The 25,259-nt window shown below is 35.4% G+C and overlaps 1 protein-coding gene across 3 annotated transcripts in view; it reads right to left on the bottom strand.

Moving 5' to 3' along the window:
- Nucleotides 1-25,259, bottom strand: part of poe (E3 ubiquitin-protein ligase-like protein poe) — an 801,929-nt gene that overhangs the window by 16,038 nt on the left and 760,632 nt on the right. For all 3 annotated transcript variants that reach the window (XM_090405892.1, XM_090405894.1, XM_090405895.1), the window contains 2 exons: nt 20,576-20,660; nt 7,666-7,899 (listed from right to left, as the gene is read on the bottom strand). In XM_090405892.1, coding sequence (XP_090262018.1) covers nt 7,666-7,899; nt 20,576-20,660 — 319 coding nt within the window. The remainder of the gene's footprint in view (nt 1-7,665; nt 7,900-20,575; nt 20,661-25,259) is intronic.

Raw genomic sequence — 25,259 nt, 5'->3', positions numbered from 1 at the left:
TTAATATACAGGCAACCCTCGGTTTACGCCTCACTTCTGTTCCTGAAAAAAGGGCATAAACTGAATCGGCGTAAAACAAACACAATTTTAATGGGAGGTACAAAGTTATGTTCCGCGCAGTCAAAAAATATGCACATGAAGTATGTGTAACATTATTATATTTAAAGCTTTGATAATACATACATATATATTTGTTAAAATAAAATTATTAATAACAAAAACAAAACAAAATTATATAAAAAAAATATGAAACTTCGAAAAGATATTACATATTTCTATGTTGAAGTTCCTGGTTTCAGATCACCTCCATTTTTTTGAAAAAAATATCCAGTGTTAACTGCCTAGATATTCTTTTTCTTTCTTTAAGTAGTTCAGTTTAAGGTTGAATAGATATGATTACACTCCTTTTTACGTTCGCACTCTGTTCCCAATCGTGGTCAATTTCACAGAGTTCATCAGTCAATGTCTCTATGCTTGCAAGGATACGCTGTAAATCGGCCAGAGGACCTTCTTCGTTTTCTTTCTCTTCCTTTGGATATTGATTTAATTGTTTGGCTAATTCTTTTAAGTCTTCATTGGAAAGCGATTTATCATGGCTCTCTAAGACTTCTGTCACATCTTCAGCTGTAATATCATCCAATCCTACCTCTCGCACAAGCTTAGTAACGTCTTCAATACCATTCTCCTCTTGCTCTAATTCCTTGAAGTCATGCAAATAAATGCTGGAAGAAGTTTTTGCCATGCTCCTTTTAAACAAACACTTTGCTGGCACTTCGTTCCAAGCGGCCTTGATGTTGTTAATGCCCTTCAAAATATCGAATGACTGCCAATAGTCTTTAATAGTTTTTCCTGAAGTATCCAAGACTCTGACCATTTCCATAAATGTTATATGGAGGTAATAGGCTTTGAAGATTGATATAATCCCCTGATCCATTGGTTGCAAAAGTGATGTTGCGTTTGGGGGCATGTAAACAACCTCAAAATCTTGCTGAAGTAAGAACACCAAAAATGGTGTTCTTACTTCAGTAAGGTTTTGAGGATGTCCAGGGGCATTATCCAAGAGAAGCAATGCCTTGGCTGGCAAATCATTTTCTTTACAGCATAGCACGGTAGGACAAAAATAATTTGTGTACCAATCTATAAAAATGTCTTGTGTAACCCAAGCTTTCTTGTTCCATTTCCAATAGACTGGAAGCATGGCTTTTAGACCCTTGAAGGCACGTGGTGTCTGTGAATGGTACAGCAACATTGGTACAAGCTTCAAAGTTTGAGACATTTGCACCCACAAAAGCATAAGTCTATCTTTTGCAGCTTTAAAACCTGGAGTGGAACGTTCTTCACAGGAAATGAAGGTGCGTGATGGCAATTTTTTCCAGTAGAGCCCAGTCTCATCAACATTAAAAATGAGATCAGGAGGATAACTTCCTTGTTCTATACAGTCTTGAAATTCTTTAGGAAAAGCAGCAACTGCTGCAACATCTGCACTTGCCGCCTCACCACATAATTTGACACTATGGCACTTACTTCGAGACTTAAATCTGATGAACCAACCTTTGCTTCCTAAAAATGTTTCTTTGCCTCCATCTGTCTTTTTAAGATCCTCAAAAATTCTTTTTGCTTTCTCAGTTATAACAGCCTGTGTAAGAGGAACATTTTTCTGATTCAAGTCATCCACAAATAATGATGATAATTTTTCAATTTTTTTCATGAAGTTTCTTCTTCATGTAGCTTCCTCAGCAAGAGGGTGCAGCACCATGTCCTTCCAGTTCTCTCTGTTGGTGGCTTTCCTTTTTGTTTCTGCATAGCCATGTGATCCTGTCCATGATCTTATATCTTCAAGCCATGTCCTTCATTTTTTGCCTCTTGATCCTTTTCCCATAATTTTTCCTTCTAAAATTGTTAATATCCTCTGTCCTGCTGAACCTCTCAGTACATGTCCTGCCAATCTCATCTTTCTCTTGATCATTTCCTGTAATAAAGATCTCTGTGTTCTCATTCTCTGTAGGACATCTGTATTTGTCACATGTTCTGTCCATGGGATTTTCAGAGCTCTCCTATAGCACCACATCTCAAAGGCCATTATCTGTTGCCTTACTCTCTTCTTGAATATCCAGGTCTCACTTACATATGTGAAAATTGGCCACACTAATGTTCTCGATACTCACAGAACTTCTGAGCAGATCTTTATTTTTCCAGAATGCATCTTTAGCTATGGCTGTTCTTATTTTCATTTCTTTATCTTGCTTTTCATTTGCAGTAAAGTAGGTGCCTAAATATTTGTATTCTGTTGTATGTTCAATTTTCATATTGTTTATGAATATTTCTGGCTCGGATCTACTTTCTTTTGAGATTTTCATAAATTTGTTTTTTTTTTTGCATTAATATCTAATCCAAATTCTTTACCTTCTTCAATTAGTAGCTGCTGTAATTTGATTAATTTGTTTCTGTTTTCTGCTATTAGAATGGTATCATCAGCATATCTAAGATTGTTGTATTTTATACCATTGATACTAATTCCTGTTTTTTGTTTTTCAGTCTTTTTCATCACTGTCTCACTATAGATATTAAATAGATTTAGTGAAAGGATACAACCTTGTCTAACTCCTCTTTTTATTTTCACTTCAGAAGTCTCAGAGTCTGTTTGGTGTAAAAATGATTTACACCAAACAGAAAATGCAGTAAATCATTTTTATAATCTTAAGTACATGATCTTATGTCTAATTTATCTAATATATCGAACATTTTATTATGTTTTACCCGGTCAAAAGCCTTCTGAAAGTCTATGAAGCATATGTAAATGTTCCTATTTCTTTCAAGTGATCTTTCTATTAGTATTTTTAGTTCCAGGATAGCATTAATGGTTCCCATTCCTCTTCTGAAGCCTTTCTGTTGTTCACTCAATTCACTGCTTATGGCTCTTTCAATTTGTTTGTTAACAAAGGTTAAAATAATTTTAGATGCATGGGATATTAGGCTCACGAAGTTTACCCCTGCTATAACTTACATGTTTTGCATTTAGTACTGCCATAGATTGTTGTGCAGACTGTTTTATTCTATCTGCATTTTTCATAATTGTAATAACAGTCAATGGAGATAAGTTCATACTTCTACAGACATTAGCAAGTGTATGCCCATCTTCCATTCTTCGAATCACCTCCATCTTCTTTTCAATTGTGATTGATTTCCGCACCTTCTTAACACCAAAATCTGCTAACTTTTCTGCACTTCTTTTATCAGACATGGTATGTAATTACATGCTTTATCAATTTGAATATGTATGTATGTAAAAAAAATGAAATAGAACAATTAGGTAGATTCAACAGTAAAACTAGGTTTGATGCATGTACGTCATAGTAGCTCGGTAAATACTCAAACACTAGAGTGCCTGCTAGCGTTGTTTCTCAGTCAGACCACACTATAGTAAGAAAGCACAAGCAGGCATCCGGCATTATTGTGAATCGGCATAAATTGAACTGTTGCAAACCAAGGGCCATCTATATTTAGTTTCTCAAATATCCACCAAGTAGCTCCATTTCATCACAAATAAGTGGTCTCTAAACTTCTCTGCTTCTTCATGATTTTCCTCTTCCAAGAAGACTGCTCTATTTCGTCTCTTAATTTGTAGCAACGTTGTAAATGTTTTCCCTGTGATAACCATCTTGTCTCACAGTAAAATAGTAAAACTAGAGTTCTGTTGTTATTATTATCTATTTGGTTATAAAAATAAATTAATTTTGTGTGAACATGTTGCTCTCTAGATTAATTTATTTTTATAACCTTTTACTTTTATTGGCTACTATCCACTCTGTTACTCATATAAGTATACATATAAATTAAAACAGAACAGAGTGGACAGCAGCCAATAAAAGCTGAAATAATTGCTTAGAGTCCAAAAGTCAGGGTTTGCTGGAAAACTCAAAGAACTAAGTGGGCTGATGTGTATCATTCAAATTATTGAGATTTTTATGCTACCATTATTGTTAAGATTGTTAAGGATGGTTAATCAAAATTTCACAGGCTTCTTTAAATTTGCGTTCATACCAGGTTTTTGTATGATGTAAAGAACAGGTACTTTTCCAATCAATTTGGTGTAGGGCAGTGATTCTCAACCTATGGGGTATGCCCCCCAAAGGGCTGCATGAAATACCTAAAGGAGGGGCATGAAGAAAGTGGAAATCAAAGGAAAAACTACTTTACTGAAACAAAAGCATTTAAAACTATTTATTGACACAAAAACAATATAAAAACATAAAATACACTCTGAAAATAAAATAATAAAATGTACAAAATCCATTGTATTGAATAAACTCGTTGTGCTTACAGGAACATATCAATATTGCAAAATATACTGAGCAACTAATTAAAACTAAACAATAACAATGAATCTAAAAATTAATGGCTTCCTTGGGCCTGTGTTTCAGAGCAAAGCTTTTCATATGATGGTGATATATTGAAAATTGACACTCTTAGTTCTCTTTCTATATTTAACTGAGACCTTTATTTTGTTTTTAAGACAACCACCGCAGAAAACCTGATTTCACAAAGATAAGATGTTGGAAAGAGCAAAAGTGCACGAAAAGCTCGACTTTAGTGCAGAAAATTCATCATCAACTGGCCCAAAATTCAAACAGCAATTTAGATGCAAACTGTCTTTTGATTTTGCCGCTTGATGTGAAGTCTATAAATTGTTCCTCCTTCAATTGAGAAACCTTCAGGAGTAATTTGAAATGGGTTTCTAACCTCACTCATACATTGCCATTATGTTGTCGTTGATTATAAAATAGTTTCTAAAATTCTTCGTCAATATTGTTAAATGATTTTCATTAGTTGCAAATAAAATTTCGATGGGTTGCTCTTCTGCCTTGTAGGTTTTGATAAATTCATCCACATTTGCAAACATTTCGTATGATGTATGCTATGGATACTGTGGACCTAAGGAAAAATAACATCAGTAGGATGGAGGTAGTGGAGATGAGAATGCTTAGGTGGATGTGCGGTGTGACCAGAAAGGATCATCTGAGGAATGATTATGTAAGGGGAACGGTGAAAGTTATGAACTTAGGAGCAAAGATACAAGAGGCGAGATTGAGATGGTTTGGTCATGTGATGAGGTGGGAGGAAGAGAATGTGGGAAGAAAGGTCATGCGGATGGAAGTGCAGGGGAGGAGGAAACACAGACGCCAAAGAAGAGATGGAGGGAGATGGTGGAGGAGGACTTGAGGATGAAGAACTTGGATGTGGCTACAGCCCAAGACAGGAGGTTGTGGAGGAGACTCATCACAAATAGCAACCCTACTTAAGTGGGAAAAGCTGCAGAAGAAGAAGAAGAAGATTGCTTTACCTTTTTTTTGTTCCACAACACTAGTTTTTTACAAAAAGCATTAACTTTGTCACTCATCTCTAAGATATGTATATTTTTCCCTTGGAGTTGCAGGTTTAATATATTTAGTTTCTCAAATATGTCCAACAAGTAGCTCAATTTCATCACAAATAAGTGGTCTCTAAACTTCTCTGTGATTTTCCTCTTCCAAGAAGACTGCTCTATTTCATCTCTTAATTTGTAACAACGTAAACGTTTTCCCTGTGATAACCATCTTGTCTCACAGTAAAATAGTAACACTGAATGTTCTGCATTGACAGTGAATCTCTACTTTGCAATGAGCAACATGGATTTACTAAGGGAAGGTTATATTTTAGCAACTTGCTCACATTCTATAACAATGTTACCAATGAACTAGACAAGGGGAATACACCATGATACTTTTGCTACAGCTTTTGACAGAATATACAGCATGGTAAGACTGTTGCATAAATTGGAGAATATGGGTTTGGATTACAGAATATTAGTGTGGATAAGAGGATGGCTGAATGACAGATTTAAAAATGTAGTATATGGGGGATGTGAGCCTGCAAGATTTAAGGTAACCAGTGGTGTACCACAAGGATCGGTGCTTGTCCACTGTTATTCAATCTCTACATTAATGATATTGGGAAGGATTTAACATGTTATTGGATTTAACATCATCAGCAAATAGCATATATACAGTTATTTGCTGATGATGCAAAGACAGGAAAAGTAATCAGTAATCTGCAAGTCTCAATCATATCATCTCTCTTTCTCCTGTTTGTTATTGTCCATAAATTCTCAATCTGTCTTCATAATCAGTATTCCATAATCTTGATATTATTTTTACACTCTCTCCAATATGTCAGTCATAATGGAAACCAGATCTGTGCACAATAGTCCAAGTGAGGTCTTATCAAGGCCTTTTAAAGAGGTAAAATGACATCCTTATCTTTACATGTGAACGTTCGTTTCAGCATTGCAATTATCTTTTAAGTTGTATTTGCAATCTTTGCTACATGGCCACTGAACTTGAACTTCCTATCTACTAACACTCCAAGATCCCTAGCCTCCTCAGCTTCTTCAAGCATATTCCCATCAATATAATACAACAATGGATATCCAATCAAGGCAAAGTGAATGACTTTACATTTACTTCAATTGATGGAATTTTTCAATTTATGGAGGATGGGGAAAGGACAAGAAGTCATCCTTGGAACCTGAGAATGAATGCCGCTAAAAAGGGATGAAGTGAGGGCTAGATTTTTCTCTCATAGGGTGGTGTGTGATTGGAATGGATTGCCATTGAATGTTGTAAGTGCAAGCAGTATGAATGAATTCAAGAATAAGTATGATAGTTGGTGAGTGTAGTATGTGGCCTTCCTCAATGAGTCCTTGACTCCCTGTACGAGTCTCTTAATAATAATAATAATAACAGGATTCTAGCTTTGAGGTAGTAAGGTTTTTTTTTCCCACCAGAAGTCAGGCCAATAGTTTTAACAGTTGACCAAATCAATGTAACTCTAGCATACCATGTAGTTTGTAGTGCAGCTTGTTTCTTGGTTTATATGTGTATACTCCAGATGACAATGTGAATGTCGAAACGTCTAGTGATTATTTTGATTTATATTAAACTGAAGTTTTACTCTAACATGGTAGTTGTTTCCTTAATTTTTGTTATGATTGTATAAGCACTTTTGTATTTATTTTTAACATCTTTTATTTTTAAATATTATTTTTTTAACTTTTTTATAAATAAAGTAAAATATGCAAATTCTTGAATTTTGGCTAGTTATATTCAATTTTCAAAATACAGTTTTTTTTTTGTTTTTTTTTAATCACTGAATAATGCTTAATGAAATTTATGTACTTATAACAAAGAAACTGATATGACAGAGAAAAAAAAAAAAATCCCTTTTTAAATTCAATACCCAAAATATATAAAATTTACATTTTGATCCAGTTATCTTGTTGGAAAGTGTAATTTACTGAATGTGTCTCATTGAACTTTATTGAATGGCACAATATACCTGGTGTTCCAACTGTAAAGCACAGTAAAAAAAAAAAAAAAAGATTAAAATATATTATTTTTAAAAAGATACACTTTTCTCAAATCATATTAGTATACCAGAAGTCTAATTTAAATAATGAAATTAAACACCTCAAAAATAATTTCAGAAGCATGTACAAAATAACGTACTTCTTGAGAAAAGTAATACTGATAAGTGAAGTTTTTGGACTTATTTATTATTATTATTGTTATTTTTTGCTTTTGTAACTTGCATGCAAAAATCAAACAACTTCATTCCACAACCACTTACCTTAAATAATAGTGTATAAAGGCTATTTATAAGACTAAAAAACACAAGAGAAGATTTGTATACACTATAGTCTTTTGGCTGAGTATCACTTAATGTAGTTGTTCCTTGTGGATTAGTATGTCGGACGTGGGCCAATAAAAGTGTTCTCTTTAGGAATGGTAGTCTTTGTTGTTCCCACTTGGTAAAAGGCTGTACCACAACTGACACTGTCATCCAATAGTATACTCCCTCTGCCTGAAAATGTTAATTTCAAAACATTACATAACTGACAAACGTTTATTTATATTTTAATAAAAAGTTTGTTCCTTCATTAGAAAGAAAGTACAAATATTCAAATTCGGTTTGGGATATGAAAAAAGGCCTACACAGATAGAATGAATTGTACTATTAGAGCATTAATTAGGTTCCTATGAAGCCAAGTTATTACTTAATGTAGATCATACACAGGAGAGGCGTGGCACCTGTAAATAAATCAAGGAATCTGAATAATTCCTATATTTTTGGTAGTCATTTTCTTTTGTGTACAAGGAGAGACTGAACAACATGTTGCTCAGAAGTATAATTACTGCATTTAAGGGGAATATGACTGGAGACAAGATGGTCAGGAAAAACAGCAGTCTAACGGTTAAAATCTGAGACCAACAGAGTCTCAGATTTCGAACTGTTAGAATAGGTGGGTAAGAAATACACAAAGTGCTCTACCCTGTGTATATTAAACAGTAGCAGGTAGATTAATGATGGAATATGCAACTTCCTTAGCTGGAAAAGTGAATGCTGCATGAGGAAATTTACACCTGCCAAAGAGGAATACTCTCATGCTCAGAGAACAGAACATTATCAGCATCAAGCACGATTCACAGTGCACCATGTGTCGTTATTTAATAGCCACACTTCGTACACACCAGAAATTTAATAATACTTTATGTAAAAGGGGTGAATACCAGGTTTGATCCCAGTGTCTGTTGCCAGATGGGGAGAATATCAGCAGTGCATGGGAAATGTTTAAAAACACATCAATGATGCAATATTGGAATGTATCCCTATAGATGGAAGAATAAACAGGGAGTGTGGGAGTAAATGGTTGTGCAATTTTATTAAGAAAGTGATTCTTAAGAAAGAGAGGATGCGGATGGAATACTATGTACACAAGGATAGTGTTAGCAAGGAAAATTATAAGGTGCAGGCTAGAAGAGTTACAACTATTGTATGGAAAGCTAAGTGAGTATGAAAACGAAACTGGCTCTACAAGCCAAAGACAACTCAAAAGAATTCTATTGTTATGCAAGTAAAAGAAAGAACAAATGAATGTGAAAGAATAACTCTTGGCAATGCAGGTTGCAGATGCAGAAGAGATTGTTCACCTAATGAGTGACCATTTTCTAAAAGCTATCAACCTGGTGTATATAACAGAGCTCTGTTACTTCTATACCGAAGGAAGAAACTCAGGTGTATGAGGAGGAAGCACCTGAGCTGTTTTATAATTTGAATATGAATTTGGGGATATGGACTGATAGAATATCAGCATGGATGCTAAAAGAGCATTCAGCTGAAACTGGCTGTTCAGCTTTGACTTGGCTGTATAATTTGAGTGTCAGCACAGGGGAGATTCCATAGGAGCAGGGAAAATTATTATCATTCAGGACTTTCATGGAGTCAGAAGACTCATCATGGGAGGCCCATCTTAAACAACACAGTCTATCATACCACTTCTTGAACTCATTCACCGTTCATGCTCTCACCACCCTATCAGGTAATGCATTCCATGGATTAGCTACTTTCCATGCACAGAAAAAATCTACTCCTCACTCTGTTGCTCACAACTATCTTTTGCAACATACAGAGGTGGCTTCCTTGGTCTACCACATGAAATACTTGCAGAATGATTTGAATAGGCTGGAACATGATTGTCAATTCAATGTCAGTAAATGGAAATTCATTCACTTTGGCATGATTAAATATCCAATGTCATATTATACAGTTTAATGCAGCAAAATGTAAGGTCTTGAGGTTTGGGAAACATCGATGGGATGCAGCATACTCTATGGGAGGAGTTATGCTGGAGGAAGTAGAGGAGACAAGAGATCTGGGGTTGATGGTAACACAGAGGATTGCTGCAATTATGAGAAGGACACTGACCTGCAGAGATAAGAGGGTTATCATTCCGTTGGACAAGTCTCTGATCAGACCACACTTGGACTATTGTTCTCAGATTTGGTCTCCAGGATTTGAAGGGGATAAATTAACTGTGGAAAGGATACAAAGACGGATGACAAAGATGGTTTCAGGACTGTACAAGGATAGTTACGAGGATCGGCTGAGGGAATGTGGACTGTAGAGTTTGGTGGATAGAAGAAGGAGAGGTGATATGATTGAGACTTTTAAACTGTTGAGAGGTGGTTACAGGGTTGACACTGGGGAGTTCTTTCGCTTGGTTGAACAGCGCGAAGGAGTGATGACAAGAGGCCATCCCTGGAAGTTACGAAAGGAAACTGTGAGCAAGAGGGTGAGGAGTGGTTTCTTTGCGTGGAGGGTGGTTGAACCATGGAATGTATTGCCTGATGGAGTGGTGAGAGCAAGAACGGTCAATGAGTTTAAGGAGTGGTATGATAGACTTTGTGTTTCTTAGGGGGGATCTCCCCTCGATGAGTCTTGACAGACTTTATGTTCTTAGGAAGGACCTCCCACGATGAGTCTTTCGACTCCATGGAGGCCTGAAAATAATAATAATAATAATAATAATAACTCTCGAGTGTCAACACTATAATTACCTCTCAACAATTTAAATGTTTCATTCATATCACCTCTCCTTCCACTACCTACCAAATTTTGCAGCCCTTTTTTCCTCGGTCTATAGTCATAACTGACATTGTACAGTCTGATATCACTTTTGTAATCTGCCTCTGTACTCTTTCCAAGGTTAATTTATCTCCTTCAAATCCTGGGGAGCAAATCTGAGCACAATAGTCCAGGTGTGGTCTTATCAGGGCTTTATGTAATAGAATCACAACTCTTCTATTTCTGCTATCTTCACCACTTTCACAATATGTGCCCTGAACTTCAAGTTTCTACCAGTCATCACCCCAAGATCCCCTTGCCTCTCCACTTCCTCTAACAGAGTATGCAGCCTCCCATCAATGTTTCCCAAACTTCAAGACTGTATATTTAGTTCAATTAAAAAACTGATACTCCTATTCATTTGCCAATCTGTCTAGCTTATTTAACTCTTCCTGAAGGATTACCATATCTGCACTATTACTAATAGCTCTTCCCAACTTCACATCATCTGCAAACAACTGAATATTCCTTACAATACATTAACAATATCACTGATATAAAGCTTAAGCAATACAGGTTACAATAATGAGCCCTGTGGGACCCCACTTGTAACCTTCTGCTTCCTTGATACCACTCTCAAAATAACTCTCCAATATTTATCAGACAGCCAATCCTAAATCCAATTCACTAATCTGATATCTATGTATGATAGAAAAATGTATGATAATCCCATTGTACAAGGGTGGTGCAAAGTCTGATGTGTCTAACTAAGACCTATCAGTATCAGTTGTTCTTTCATAAACATTTAGGATAATATAAAGCTGATGCCGAGATTCTTGCAAAGATTTCCCTTCAAGTGTCTGCAATTGATTTGGATTCAGTAGCTACTTCTTCATATGTTCTATATATTTTCTATCTACTTTTCATTTTCCAGATTTCCACCCATTCAACTTATGCACTGTTGCGTAACTGACAGATGATGATTATTGGATCCAAGATAGTATTTGACATTGATGTCTACCATAATGTGCTTTGCATGAGCAAGCTATGAAACTTGATGTAGCAGGGTATGTCATAAATATACCCTATGCTTTGTATAAATCTTTTTGGGTGCTTGGAACTCAGGGTTCCATCATATCCAAAGCCATGATGGAACTCAATATTCTATCATGGGTTTGGATATTGTGAAAACTCAGATGATAATTTTGGAATTGCAGTTTTTGCTCCATGAACAATAATCTGTTATATACATCACTTCACTGATAGATTCCAGGAAGCCTGATTCATTTTCCATGTGGGAATCTTTGAGCGAGAGGATAGCTTCTGTGAGGATCTAGTACAAAGCACAGGGAAATGACTGCTTTCGTATATGCTCTCTTCAACATCCCACACGAAGAGTGGAAGAATTGCAGGGAAGCAAATTGTGTGATCTAATGCAGAATACGAGCAGGTAGGCATGAAAGAATGAACTGTGTCTTATTAAGGGGGGAAAGGGGGAGGGGGAGACTACTACTTCCAGAACAGTGTTAAGATGAATGTGCTAAAAAGTAGTAAGGTTGCATACAAGGATGGCAACTCCTCCATGAGCAAATCCATCTCCAGTTCTGTTCTTACAAATAATAGTTAAACACCTTAAGGTTTTAAATGTCTCCTGCAGTAGTAAACTGACAAGTTTGTGTCTCTGTAGAATAATCTTGATATTGTCGATATTTTGGCAGCATGTATGACAGTTCTACTATAAGAATTTTCTTTTGGCTTTTTTGTAGACTTATCTAATTTCTAAGAGATTTGAGGACTTGCCTTTGTCTGGCTTGTGTTTGTTAATCAATTTTGGGAAGTATGGATGGCCATCTCTTTCTCTAGAAAAATGTTTAATACATCATCCAATATGTCAGGGTCAGTTCTTGTGTTTAATTTACATTCAATAGATACAGAAGCATAAGTTTTTTCTGTAAGGGCATCTTTAGTTTTCTTCCAGTAATGTGTTTGCCATAATTTTCTGGACAAGAGTGTTCTCATTCAACAGGATTATTTCAAGAGTTGTTTCTGAAGTAAGACTGTAACACATCATGCAACTGGATCAGGTATGCTGAAATTATCAAGACTACCAAAATTTCCATTTCAAGAAATGTTCATGGGTTGTATTGCACAGCAAACATAGTGGTAGGGTGTTAAATTCCAGTGATGGTGGACCACAAGACAGAATTTAAAAAAAGAAAAAGTGTCAGGAAAAGTAGAGCAAAGAATACGAGAAAAAGAGGAAGAAAGAAAAGAGCTAATAAACTGGGAGGTCCCCCTCCACCATGAACAGGTGTCCGATATTGAGTGGTGGCCAACTACAAGCTTAAACAAATATTAAATGTGAATTAAATGATTTAATGAAATACATACATTAGTACAAAATAGAAGTGACACAGGTTTATCAGTACAGTATAGCATATTACTCTACTACTTACAAAGAATGCTGCAATACAGCAGTACCATTTCCAAAGTGGCACAATTTAAATTTCATGGGATTATAGAGCTATACACAAAGGTCTGAAAGTTCATCATCAAATTGCTGACATGAACCCTCAAGGGGTGTACAGGATATGATAATACTACATAAAAAATTTACATCATTACTAACTTCCTATCTACAATTTTCCTCCAAATCAGTCTGTTACTTGCCAAGACTCCAACATTATCAGATCTTATATTTCTATCGTCTAAGACACTTGCTACTGTATCCATCCACCTATATCTTGGACTTCCTCTGGGTCGTTTTCCTGCCAACCTGGCAGAGAACAATTGTTTTGCTAATCTTTCCTCGCCCATTCTGTTTAAGTGACCATACCACCTGAGATTAGCTCTGCTAATGCATTCCTGGATGCTGATAATGTCAAGTTCTTTCCTAATATCCTCGTTTTTAATATGATATTGCCATTAATGCCATCTGTTCATGCCTCTAATCTTTCTCAGGACTCTCATATCTGCAGCCTCTAGTCTTTGGTCAAGTGTTTTACTTCTGACCCAGCTCTCAGATCCACAAGTTAAAACTGGTTTGAACAGTGTCTTGTTTACAGCTAATTTAGTGTTCCGACTAATTTCTCTCTTATTCCATATGAATTTATTCAATTGACTACCTACCATACCAACTTTGTTGATTCTGTTGTCTATTTCCATATTTAATTTACCATCTTCAGTAAAAATCGTGCCTAAGTAGCTGAAATGTTTTACTTGTTCCACAGGTCCTGCTTCACAACACAGTAGACATTTTCAACAATTCTACCCATATTACAATAGTTATTCGATTTAGTCAGGGAATCTTGCAAACTTATAGCAGATTTATTTAGAAGTATAACATCGTCCACATAAAGCAAAGAGCTGACATTAACATCTCCAATTCTGATATCATGTTTAATACCACTTTCTGTCATAATGTGATCCATATAGATAATGAATAACAGAGGGGATAATGTATATCCTTGTCTCACACCAGATTTAACATTAAACCATCTTCCTGTACTTCCTTCAATTTTAACTGCTGACTTACAACTCAAATAAAGACTAAGTATTCCTTGATATAATGCCCAATTGACACCATATAACCGTAGTGTATTGAATAGCTTCTCTCTTGGCACCTTGTCGTATGCCTTTTCCAGATCGACAAAACTTAAGTACAGATCTTTGTTATATTCCCATGCTTTCTGACCTATTTGTCGTAAAGTGAAGATCTGATCCTGGCAGCCTCTATTTGGCCTGAATCCAGCATGTTCTTCACCAAGCTTTTCTTCCACAATTCTTCTCAAGTATCACTGGCATAAATCTTGCCCAGAACACTCAGTAGGGAAATACCTTTGTAATTCTCAAATTCAGTTTTATTTCCCTTTTTATATATGGGTACTATTAGAACTCTACTCCAATCATCAGGAATTCGTTCCTCTCTCTCTCTCTCCAGGCCTTCTGAACTATGGAGTGCAGCCACTGTAAGACTCTTATACCACCATACTTCAGCATTTCTGGTCGAATATCATCTACTCCTGTGGCCTTTTCACATTTCAAGCCTTTGATGGCTTTTTCTACTTCAAGTATGGATATGTATTCCTGACTGCATGCCTGGTCAGTGTTTTTTACCACTGTGCTGTCATCACTGCATGTTTCATTTAGCAGTTTTTCAAAGTAATTACTCCATACCTCAAGGATATCTTTTTCTCCCGTTTTCATGTCACCTTTATCATCTCTAACTCCTTTTACAGCACTCTTTCCTCCATTCCTAAGCTTCTTAAACAACCTCCAGAATATCTTACCACCTTCTTGATATTTATTTTCTATGTTCTTGCCAAAGTCCTCCCATGACTTTTGTTTAGCTAATTTTACACAGTGTTTAGCTTTCTTACATTTGTCTCTGTATTCTCTAAGAGCACAAGCTGACTTATTTGCCAGGAACTTTTGATATGCTTTCTTCTTTTCCTTCACTGCCTCTTTAACTTCCTGTGTCCACCATGGAGTTCTAATTTTTCTATCCTTGCAGAAAACTTCACCACATGCCTCGCTAGCTGAATCAATCAGGGCTTTCTTCAATACTTGCCACTGAATCTCCAAGTTTTAATTCCTGTTCTCAAACTCTTTCATTTTTTCTTGAATAATGTTTGTATATTTTAGTCTACAGTTCACATCTGAGAGCTGCTCAACTTTTATTCGCTTTAAAACTTTCTTACATGTTATTCTTTTCAATATGAAATTCAATTTTATCCTGCTCAAGACTAAATAGTGATCACTTCCAATTTCAAATCCTTTGTACACTCTGGTGTCCTGCACCAGGGAGAAAACATCACTATCAACAATAACATAGTCAATGAGACTTTTCTTATTCCTAGCCTCTTCTCTCCATGTGAATTTGTGCACATTTTTATGTTGGAACATGGTGTTAGTAATAACCAGTCCATGTCTTGAGCAGAAATCCAACAGGTATTTGCCATTATTATTAGCTTTGCTCTTTTCTCCAAATTTTCCCAAAATATTTTTGTATGTCTCACAATCATTTCCTACTCTGCTATTTAGATCCCCAACAAGGACCAACTTTTCCTTTTTCATTGTGTCAGTTGCTTTTTCTAAAGCCTCAAAAAATTCCTCCACTTCTGCCTTAGTAGAACCTTCTGTGGGACCATAGGCACAAATAAGTTTCATTGTCCAATTCCCCATTCTGATATTTTCCCACATCACTCTACTTGAGACTGCCTGCCGTTCAAGAAGATTAGCCTCGTATTTTGTGTTGAATACCATGGCTACTGGAAGTTGAGTTGTCAAAATTAGATTACTGTCAATTTCATTGTTAATTGATTCATCATGAATCTGTGATGTTGCAAAGGGATACATCCACAGTACTTAAAGCCAGAGAATTATTGGATGTAAGTGTTCTGACACATGTTCTTCTCAGCTATGTTTATATACAATTCATTCAAGTGAAGTAGTTTAGTGTGCTTTGATCTTTCCTTGTGTATTTTTTCATACATCAAATAAAAATTCAATCGCTCTTGCTCCAAAGGGAACATCAGCTCTTTGATTAATTTACCTGTCAACTCAATAAACTGACAATAGTAATTCTTTCATCTTCATCGCTTTCACTGTTTTTACAGAATTCCAAATTACATCTATAATTTCAGAGTCAGTGTTGTGATAAAGAACAAGTGTTTCTTCTTCAATGCTTGTACACGACCAAAATTTCTTCATTATGCCTGCTTGCTTATGTATACTGCTTGCTATAAATGTTACTGAACCTACTGCCCTTGGCAGTAGGTTCAGTAACATTTTTTGTGCATACTCAAGCAACTCATCAACAAGTTCTTTCTCCTTTGATATATTAAATCCTGTAAAGCCATCCAACTTTTTCATAAGGAGAATTATCAGATGTTGATGTTGATGGTTGTACCTTCTTCCAGGCATTAGCTTGTTTGTTTGTTTTTGGGTTTAACCATGCTACCGGCCAGGATGTATATATATATGTCCACATTTCCATGGATGCAAAGTGCATATTAAAATTGTAATACCATTGATATTATATTGAAATATATGATGGATACAAAGCTTATCAGGATGCATATTTGATCCATAATGGCTGGTAAGGTGGTTAATGGCACAAGAACATCTATGTTCATGTTGTGCTAAGATCATATGTAATAAATGAGTGGCATATATAGGTTTAAAAACTATATATAAAAATTGAAATAATAACAATATTCAGAAATGAAGCATTTTTAAAAGTATACTAGGCAATATAGTAAAATGCCATAAAATCAGTGTAAAAAAACAAATGTAAAAGATGGATATAAAACAGATGTAAAAAGAACAATAAAAAGTATTAAAATTCATAAAACATGCAAAATGCTCCAGTTTCAATTCTGATGGCTTGATGGTGAATAGGGTCTAGCCATTACGGTGTAATCCCCCTGGCAGAAGTATAGACTTGGGAACCATAATCAAGTTTTGATCTTTTCAATGCCCTGTACTTAAACAAAGCAAAGAACATCTGTCAGCATCCCACTATGAGGAAGATAGGGTGCATATAATGTTCATTGCTTTATGGCACTTGTTTTTTCTGCTAAATATGAGTCCCAAGAACTTGGCTTCTGGTGTAACTGGGATTAATGTTTATCCTAGTCAAGTTCTGAATCAAGATGAAGACCACATTTATTTGTAAATAAATATGTTTATTTACAAATGACAAAAGTATCAACTCCAACCAGAGTTAACTCAGAGGGAGTATAAAAGAATAGTCTACTATAGCAAATTTTCTTTAGTATAACATTCTGCTATAAGGCTTTAATTAGCACTTCTCAGCAGTTTGTTATAGTGATAAAGTGAGTTTGTTGCAACAAAGTTTGCTATAGTGGGAGTTTACTATTAAAAATAATGGAAAGTCATCTGTGGCACAGAGAGAGAGAGAGCCTGGAAGATCCAAAAATAATCAAAGTATGGCTAATAGAGGAGGAATAGCTGACAAGAATAGAATATGGCATATATAACATTTTCAAGAAGGACTAAAAAAAAAAAAAAAAGAAGCAGATAGCAAATAAATTGTGACCAGTCAGAGTGGCAATTCAATCAGACAACTTTGAGGCTGAATGAGTTAAAGCTCCAAAGTGAATAGGATGTAATATTTGGTGGACTGTTGCTATATGCCTGGGATGCTAAATTCCATCAGACAATCAGTAGACAGTACTGATAGCATGCTAGTTCATGTGAAAATTAGGTCTGCCTGTGACTTAGTGTCACTGTATTTGACACGGGATTACTAAATAAAGAGCCAAAAGGCTTCAATTTGGTGATGTAAAATTACATAGGCAAAGTGGATACATCCATCATTATTTCAAAGCCAAATGCAGAAACTATGAAAGTTTCATAAGTTGACCTGAGAGCTTACAGGAATACAATCCTTGGCATCCCCAAGTTGCCTTAGCTTGCACTACTTAAAATACATGGGTGCTGTCCAAGTGTCCATATATTCGCCTTTTATTAGTGCATTTGATAATGGTTTCACTGGCCTGAAGGCTTTTTTGAACTGCTTGGTTCTCTTCAGAGATTAGGCAGAAATCTTAAGAGAGCAAAAACTCCTGTTCAGTACTAAGGAAATCAAAATATCAGAGAAATGTATTTTTTTGTAAGTGAAGTCTCGGTCAGTGCGTAAAAGTAATTACTAATAAAAGAGCAAAGTTTCAGTTCGGCAATGTAAAATTATGTGGGCAAAGTGGATACAGTCACACTCCGAGTTATGTAAGTAATGCATTCCATAAACCTTTATGTAATTCGAATTTTATGTAAGTCGAATTTGTAAATTACATACATACAATAAAATGTTCAATGGCTATACCACTGTCTTACATAAATTTTTTTTCCATTGTCTTTTAGATTTATTACCAGCACATTCATGAGTTAACTGCATGAGGCATCTACTACTGTACTGCAATAAGGCTGTCAAAGACGCACCTGCGCGAAGTGGCAAATGTGTTCATATGCGCTAGTAGATTTATTACGTAACTGTACTTGTATTTCCATAAGCTCTCAAATCAACTTATGAAACTTTCATAGTTTCTACATCTGGTTTTGAAATAATGATGGATTTAGTATCCACTTTGTCTATGTAATTTTACATTGCAAAACTGAAACTTTGACTCTTTTTTTAGTAATTACTTTTATGCACCGACTGAGAGTTCATTTATGAAAAATCCATTTCTCTAACATTTTAATTTCCTTAGAGCTTTCCTTGAGAACAAAAATTGCAGTTTTTGCTCTCTAGGTTTCTACCTAATCTCTGAAGGGAACCAATCAGTTCAATAAAGCTGTCAGGCCAGTGAAACCTTTATTAAATGCTAATAAAAGGCAAATATATGTATTCTTGGACAGTGCCCATGTCTTTTAAGTAGTGCAAGCTAAGGCAACTTGGGGATGCCAAGGATTGCATTCCTGTAAGCTCTTATGTCAACTTGTGAAACTTTCATAGTTTCTACACATTCACTGTGAAATAATGATGGATCTAGTATCCACTTTGCCTATGTAATTTTACATTGCTGAACTGATTGTTTTTTTAGAGAACTGAGAGTTCACTTATGAAAAACACATTTCTCTAACATTTCGATTTCCTTAATACTGAACGGGAGTTTTTGCTCTCTTAAGGTTTCTGCCTTACGAGAGCTCTTGAGCATCCAGAGATTGGTGTTTCTAAAATCACACTTTCTAAAAGGTTGCAAAACTTTCAAAAAGGTTTCATGATTCACATTAAATAAAAACAAAGAAAAAATGTTTTACCACTAAAAAGGTTCAGTAACACAAGGATATTTATTAATGTTAAAGTATAAAAAATACACTTACTAGTTTTGCCACCTAACATAGAATTTTTGTAGATAAGCTTATATGTTGGTTAGACATACTTTTAATTTTTTAGGTTTATCTTGTCATTTCCTAAAAAATTAGAGGTACACCTAAAATTTAAGTCTGAAATAAAAATTTTGTTCTATTTATATAAGGTATGGTTGAAAGCACTCCAATCAATTGCATGATTGATATTGTATGATTGGCCAGACCTTTTTTTTTTTTTTTAAATGCTTGACATCTACAACATGTTCCTTCTTTTTCACCTCAAATCCATAGCTTGTCTGTCCTATGTAGTGTGGCAATCTTTGACTTGGGCAATGAAATTCATGTGCCCTAAGAATTTGCAAACAAATATACCCATAGAGAAATTCAAACTCAGAGCCTGTTAGAAGGAGAAAAGAGACACTATCTTCTTGGTCAAATCAGAATGACATTAATTCTGGAGTTAAACTGAGATAATCTGAAAAATTTTAATAAAGATCCCAAATATCAAATTTCAATGAGAGAGAGAAGGCATAATACTAATGTCTATGGACAGTGAACAAAAGAAATTTAATAGATGAATTTTTAATGGAACTTGTGGCATGATAACGTTTTTAGACACATGCATTTCACAAGAGTATAGTAATTTATTACTGCAGATATTTTGACCAGAAACTATCCAGTCATCATCAGTGCATAAGCATAATCACAAAGTGAAACTACAACAAAGAATGTTAATCCCATTTACAGAGCTGAACCATAATACAATAAGATTAAAATTACAGCCCAAATTTAAAATTAATTTCATTATGTAATTAAATTTCATTTCAAATCACTTAATTTTAAATTTGGGCATTAATTGTAATCTTCTTTTATTGTAACCACCCACTAGGTGAAATCAAGCATGTGGTTCAGCTCTGTAAATAGGATTAACATTCACTGTAGCAGCTTATGATTATGCTGATACATTGATGATAACCAGTTAGTTTCTGGTCAAAATATTTGCAGTAATAAAATTACTATATTCTTGTGAATATCTGTCTAATGAATTTAATAGATATTTATGAACCACTGGGAAACACACCTAAAATGTGAAAAATAAGCATGAATCTCACAAGTTGGATAACGATTAAAAATATTAGAATAAAAATGTTAAGTAATAAGAATATAATTTTATACATGTAACATATGTAGACTACATTTTTGTTCTATACAGAATAACCAGCAACAAGACAAATTCAATCTTATTATCTTAATGAAAGAGAATAAATACTAAAACTCAACTAATTAAGCAAAAGCTTACTTCAAAGCAGTTTTCTACCCATTTCTCAGGTGGCAGGTCTAAAAAGTTACTAATATTTTTTTCTTCACGTGCTACACATCTTGTTCTAGAAACAGAAAATCATATTTTTTAAGAAACCCAGAGAAAACCAAAATATCTAATTATCAAATTACAGGGTGTTCGGGATAAATTTGACAGTTTCGTAAGGAAAAAGAAAATCTTCTTTGTATCTATTAAATTTAATGAATTAACAAAAAAACATTACAGGCAGAGTTAATTACAATACTATCAACAAGATTTACTCAAATTAACCACCATTAGCATCGATCACAGCTTCAATTCTGCTTCGGAACCTCGAACAAGCTGATGCTACAGTCTCCCTGGGAAGGGCCGCAAAAACTGTTTTAATTTTATCCATTAACTGGGCTTTTGTATTACTGGAAGTGCGATTGGTGTCTTTTTCAACTGCGCCCCATACAAAATAATCCATGGGGTTAAGGTCTGGGGAGTTTGGAGGCCAAACATTTGGACTGGTGAAGTCGTAGAAATTTTCAGACAACCATTTTTGACTTTTCCCAGAGGTGTGGCAAGGGGCCGAATCCTGCTGCCATACATACGGCCTACCATTGGCTACCCTTGTTATCCAGGGCTTGACTACAGTTAGCAACTCCACGAACAAAGCCCGAATTCCAATGCCAGGGTTCTTCAACACCTGTTCCTGCAGATTTGCGAGGAATTCTGCTGTACGAACGCAATCAGATCGTCTGCTAGGGATCTTTCTTCTTGCTACATCCTCGTAGTCACCATTGCAAGTCTCTAGTTCATGCCTGATTGTTTTTACTGTATTCAGGGAGCATTGGGCAGCAGTCGTAATATCCTTATTTTGATGGCGGGCACGAATCATCATGATACAAGTTATTCTCTTCCATGATTCAGGTGGGTTCCAGCTATCCATCCTTTCTGACATCTTGTATATGAATGAAGAAGGGTCCAAACTTTTAAATGAAGAGAAGTGTGTGTTAATACATGTAACTTACGGAAAAATATAATTAATTATAAATATGTCAAATTTATCCCGAACACCCTGTATACAAGAGTATTCTTATATAAAAATAAAAGTAAAAACAATAAATAAAAGAAATTAGAACACAGTTAATTAAGTATAGAATTTGGGTTATAAACTCATTTTAGGCACTGGTTTGAACACTTCTCAATGAAAGTATCTGTAGAAGAGGCACAAGACAGAAAATGAAAAAGACACACTGTCTTTGAGACCGGGATTGAAGTGGTTCTGTGAGAGAGAGATCATTAATTAACTGAATTGCCTCTTCTGGATAGAATTAAGCAATCTTAGAGAGGATTTTGGTGCACCACCCCAAATATGGGAACAATATTCCATAGCTGGGCAGATTTGGGCTTTGGATAGAGTTAGCAGCTGTGAAGGTATGAAGTAGTGCCTTGTGCAAAAAAATACACCAAATTTTTTGGTGGCTGCAGAAGATATAGTTGAAATACGGTTGTGCCAGGAAAGATCGGAGGTGCAAGTCATTCAAAGAGAAATCTGATTGTGTTTGGATATCTCAGTATTACTAAAGGTAAAGGGGAGGGATGCGAGCTCTTTCTTGTGAGAGATCTGACAGAACTGAGCTTTGGTTTGAAGTTTACAAGGTTACCAGACTTGGATATAGCTAGGAGATCTGAGTTCAGGTCCCTGGTGTTGGTAGATCTTGAGGATTCTAATACTTGAGCATTAACAGGTTTGTCGAATGAAAAGCAGGAATGGAGTGTACTATCATCAGCACAGCTATGGATAGGATTGGAAATATGTGAGAGTAGGTTGTTTATATACAAGGATACTCTTACACTGGTGGAGAAATCTAAGGAGAGTAAGCCATCTACCATGACACAAAGTGAGCGACCAGTGAGAAAGTTGCCAATCCAGATGCAGAGTGGGGAAGGCAGACCATAGGATGACAGTTTGGTAAGTAGGAACCTGTGCCAAACCAAATCAAATGCCTTTCAAATGTTGAGGACAACCATGTGAGTTTCTCCAAATTTCCCATGGCTTGAGTCCATAGGTGGGTGCTGAAAGCAAAAAGATCAGCTGCAGATCATGAGTGGCAGAATCCATACTGCTGGTCACTGATTAATTGGTATGTTTCTAGATGGTTCAAGAGTTGGTTGTTGATGGCCTTCTCCATAATTTTTGAGAGCAATTGGCTGGAAGTTCATTGGTTGACTTTTATCACCTTTCTTTGGGATGGGTTGGATGTAAAATAAAATAACAATTATAAAGTTTATTATTCCCCACAAAAGCACCAAAACACACAGAAATGTAGTGAGCGACAATGTTGTAAATAAACAGTTCACAAAAACTGTGCACTGTTGATTCGTAGCAATGTTATGTTGCTACAACTGTTGTATGAGTGAATACGGTCTTATATAAATTGGAATTATCATAATTTAAACCTATCTTATGAGAAATGTGCCATAAAGAGAAGCATCATAAGACAGGGTATTATGATGTTGCTATTATACAGTATTATATTCCTGTATTTGAGTCTACAGTTCACCTCTGAAGCTGTCCGACTCTGATTCATTGTACAGTATCTTTTCCCCTATTTCAAAGCTTTGTAAAACTTTTGCATGTATTTTTCTTATCAATATGAATTCATTTCAGTTCTCCTTAAAACCAAATGATCACTTTCTATTTCAGATCCTCAAATTCCCTGTATAATCTTCCCTGTTTAACTAGGTGATACCTCAGCTGGCATGACATTTCATCTTGTTGTACCATTATTGTCTCTTGATGTTTTTCACTGGTTTAAATGACTCTTTCGAACCAATACAAAATGCAATTCGGTCAGCCAAATCAGATAGTGAACTAGTATGTATGAAGATATCACTATCAACAGTAACATAATCAGTGAGAGTGTTTTTATTTCTTGTGGTATCTCTCCATGTGAATTTGTGCATATCGTTATGCTTGGAACATGGCATTAGTAGTGACTAGTTCATACCCTGAACAGAAATCCAGCAGGTACTTGTATTATTCAGCTTTTGTTCTTTCCTCAGAATTTTTCCAAAACATTTCTTAATGTCTTGCCAACCAAGGATTACTTTTTTCTTTATTTCCTTTATGTCAGTTGTCTTCTCTAATGAATCACAGAATTCTTCCACATTTTCCTTAGTTGAACTTTCTTTTGGTCCACAGGGAAAATAAGTCAATATCAATTTCCTAGTCATGTTTTTGTGTGCATTACTCCACTTGAAATTGCCTGCCATCAAAGAAGACTACACTACCTTCATATTTAGTGTTTAATATATTATCTGCTGCATCCTTTTCCTGATCATTAGTGCATGAATATAACATTTCATTAGCATATAATGTTCTTTAGAAGAATTTCACCTGTTTTTGTATTCTTTGTTTCGGCAACACCAATTACTGTGATGATGCGGTACTTATCTAATTCTTCAGTCAATGCCATTTTTTGTGAATTTGTTCCAATAGCATATCTTTTAACTTTACCCTGATTTCTAGACAAAAACAGCAGGTGCCTTGTTGAACCAGGTGATGCCTCAGCTGGCATGACATGGCATTCATCTTGTTGTACCATTATTATTGTCTTTTGATGTTTTGCATTCGTTTAAGACTCTTTTAAACCAATACAAGATGCAATTTGGTCAGCTAAATCAGACAGTTTCAATCATAATGATTATTATCATTATTATTGAAAATAATGTGTTATTGTCAACCTTATCATCTGAAAAGTGTATACATAATCAAAGCATAATATAAAATAATGCACACAGAGATGTCGTTGTCGACAAAGACAACAAGATCATATAAGTTATATTTCTACCATCGTCATTCCATACTTAGGGACAGTTTCCAATAAGATTGCAAGATACCACATAAAATAAGAGTGGCCTTTAACCTACAGAAATGATTAGACAATTCTTAAGATCTCCAAAAGATAGCCATCCTTTCTCCAAATATGCTGGGGTTTATAACATGCCCTGCTCGTGCAGCTTGAATTACATCAGCTAAACTTCAAGGAGCCTTGAAATTAGGCAGAAAGAACACATAGGTGACGTCAATAATAACAGAGAAGAAAGATCGGGGTTAGCTTTTCATTTCTCAAGAAAGAACTATACCATAGAGTGGGATAGAAGCACAATTCCTTACTTAGAGAAGGACTTCCGCTCCCAAATTTTTAAAGAGGACACAACAGTTGCCCACTGTATACAAAACCTTAACAGGAACCAAGGACTAATCTTACCCGTGATCTGGAAGACCCTTATTAGATCTCTCAACTCGCCAGAACTGAATTACAGTGCCAACTATAGTTCCTAAATAACAACAAGTGAGATCATGCACACTCTATGCATGTATTGTACGCACTCTGTTCTTTGTTTAATATAATTGGAATCGGTTGATTATAGTTTGTAACAGTTTTTACTTTTTAGTGCCTTATATCAGTTATGTACCCTGAAGATGCCAACAGCCTTAGTTGGTGAAACTAGTTGGTATAACATAGTTGTTTATTATATGCACTTGATCAATATAATCCCATTAAAAGTAATTCCAGAAGAGTTACATTGTTTGAGCTAAGGATTGGATTAATTGTTAACTGCAGCATGTGCAGACATAAGAGAAGTATACCACTAAAATACCATTGAGATACCACTGAAATGTATTTCA

Source organism: Typopeltis vanoorti, chromosome 15 (genome assembly GCF_054136105.1).
Source record: "Typopeltis vanoorti isolate ZY-2024b chromosome 15, IOZ_Tvanoo_1.0, whole genome shotgun sequence".
Classification (NCBI taxonomy): Eukaryota; Metazoa; Arthropoda; class Arachnida; order Uropygi; family Thelyphonidae; genus Typopeltis; species Typopeltis vanoorti.
This window is presented reverse-complemented; position numbering and strand designations above follow the sequence as displayed.